At 51.5% G+C, this 1,263-nt stretch overlaps 1 protein-coding gene across 1 annotated transcript in view; it reads right to left on the reverse strand.

Moving 5' to 3' along the window:
* Positions 1–186, reverse strand: part of LOC101769261 — a 3,483-nt gene extending 3,297 nt beyond the window's left edge. Inside the window, exon 1 of the mRNA XM_022827721.1 lies at positions 179–186. Within this exon, the coding sequence (XP_022683456.1) occupies positions 179–186 (8 nt within the window). The remainder of the gene's footprint in view (positions 1–178) is intronic.
* Positions 187–1,263: the final 1,077 nt, after the last annotated feature.

The following is a 1,263-nucleotide window of genomic DNA, read 5'->3' on the forward strand; positions in this document are numbered from 1 at the left end:
TCCTCCCACGGAGGGGGGAGGACGCCGGCGATGTGGTCCCCATGGGCGGCAGGCGGCGGCGACGTGGTTTGTTGGTGGGAAGTGGCGAAGTGGAGGGAGGAGGAAGAAACGAACCGTCCGGAAGGGATGGGAATCGGTGGTCGAGTGAAATTCAAACCATGGTCAAATCCATGCAGACCAGTACATGGGTGGTTTGTTTGGCCCAAGAATTAAATCAATTCCATTTCATGGGTTCTGTTACATACTCTCCTCTTCTTCCAAGTTATCATCACGAAGAAAGATCCTTTTACTCTCAATTAATCGTGCAAGCACTCCAAGCATATGGAAAGCACTCTCGTACCATCCGTTGTTGACGGCATTATGATCATTTAATTAGATAGAGGGTTAGATCCAATTTTTATTTTTTAGGATGGTACTCTTTTATAAGATTTTTAAGATTGTGTTTTTCGTAGTTGGGTGAAAGATAATACAGAATTGTGAAATCTCGTTTGTGGGGTGTGGAATTTCTTTTGGTACGAGGTTGTGAAGAAAAATTGTTAGGCAGACATAACATAACTGGAGACAAAATTTGACGGCCCGACTTGACGATTTCGGAGTATGGAATTTACTATCACGCAAGTCAAATACGCGTTGACCGACCCCATCATGGTTCGCAGAGAATAGAAGAGATGACTGGAGGAAGAAGAAAAAGCTGAAGCTATCTGGTCCAGAGAGAATATATATGATCCTGGTCATCCGCTCGCTGGTGCAGACGGCATCTCGGAAAACCCACGCGCCACGGCCCCATTGGTCGACGTCCTTGACCTTGACGACGACAGGACAGGGGAGAGAGGAAAGGCACCCCCCCCGGTTGGGGGAGCTGGAAACCTTGGCCGTCCACCTGTTGGCTGCACGCTTCCTCCACCCACGGATCGAAAAAGCGACCCCCGAAAAAGGGAGAAAAAGACGCCGTGGTCTCGAGGTGCCGTCGCCTGTTCAACGCGGCAGCGACGGTTCTCTGCTTGCGGCTGCTGGGTAACATCCTCTGTTCTGCAGGTTTGCTTTGCTTGTGCCCTGGGAACTCGCATCGGTTCACCCTTTCACCCACGGACGCCATGTGATGACTGATGATGCTTTTTCCCTTTCCTCCCTTCAGCTTTTTCTGCAGCCGGATCCATCCATGGCGACGCGACGGCCGGCGTTGGTTCCTCCTCCGTGCGCCGCCATGGGGATCGATATGACGATATCGATCGATGGGCGTGGACGGCGCGCCACCACACCGTC

Source organism: Setaria italica, chromosome VI, assembly GCF_000263155.2.
Source record: "Setaria italica strain Yugu1 chromosome VI, Setaria_italica_v2.0, whole genome shotgun sequence".
NCBI classification, from domain to species: domain Eukaryota; kingdom Viridiplantae; phylum Streptophyta; class Magnoliopsida; order Poales; family Poaceae; genus Setaria; species Setaria italica.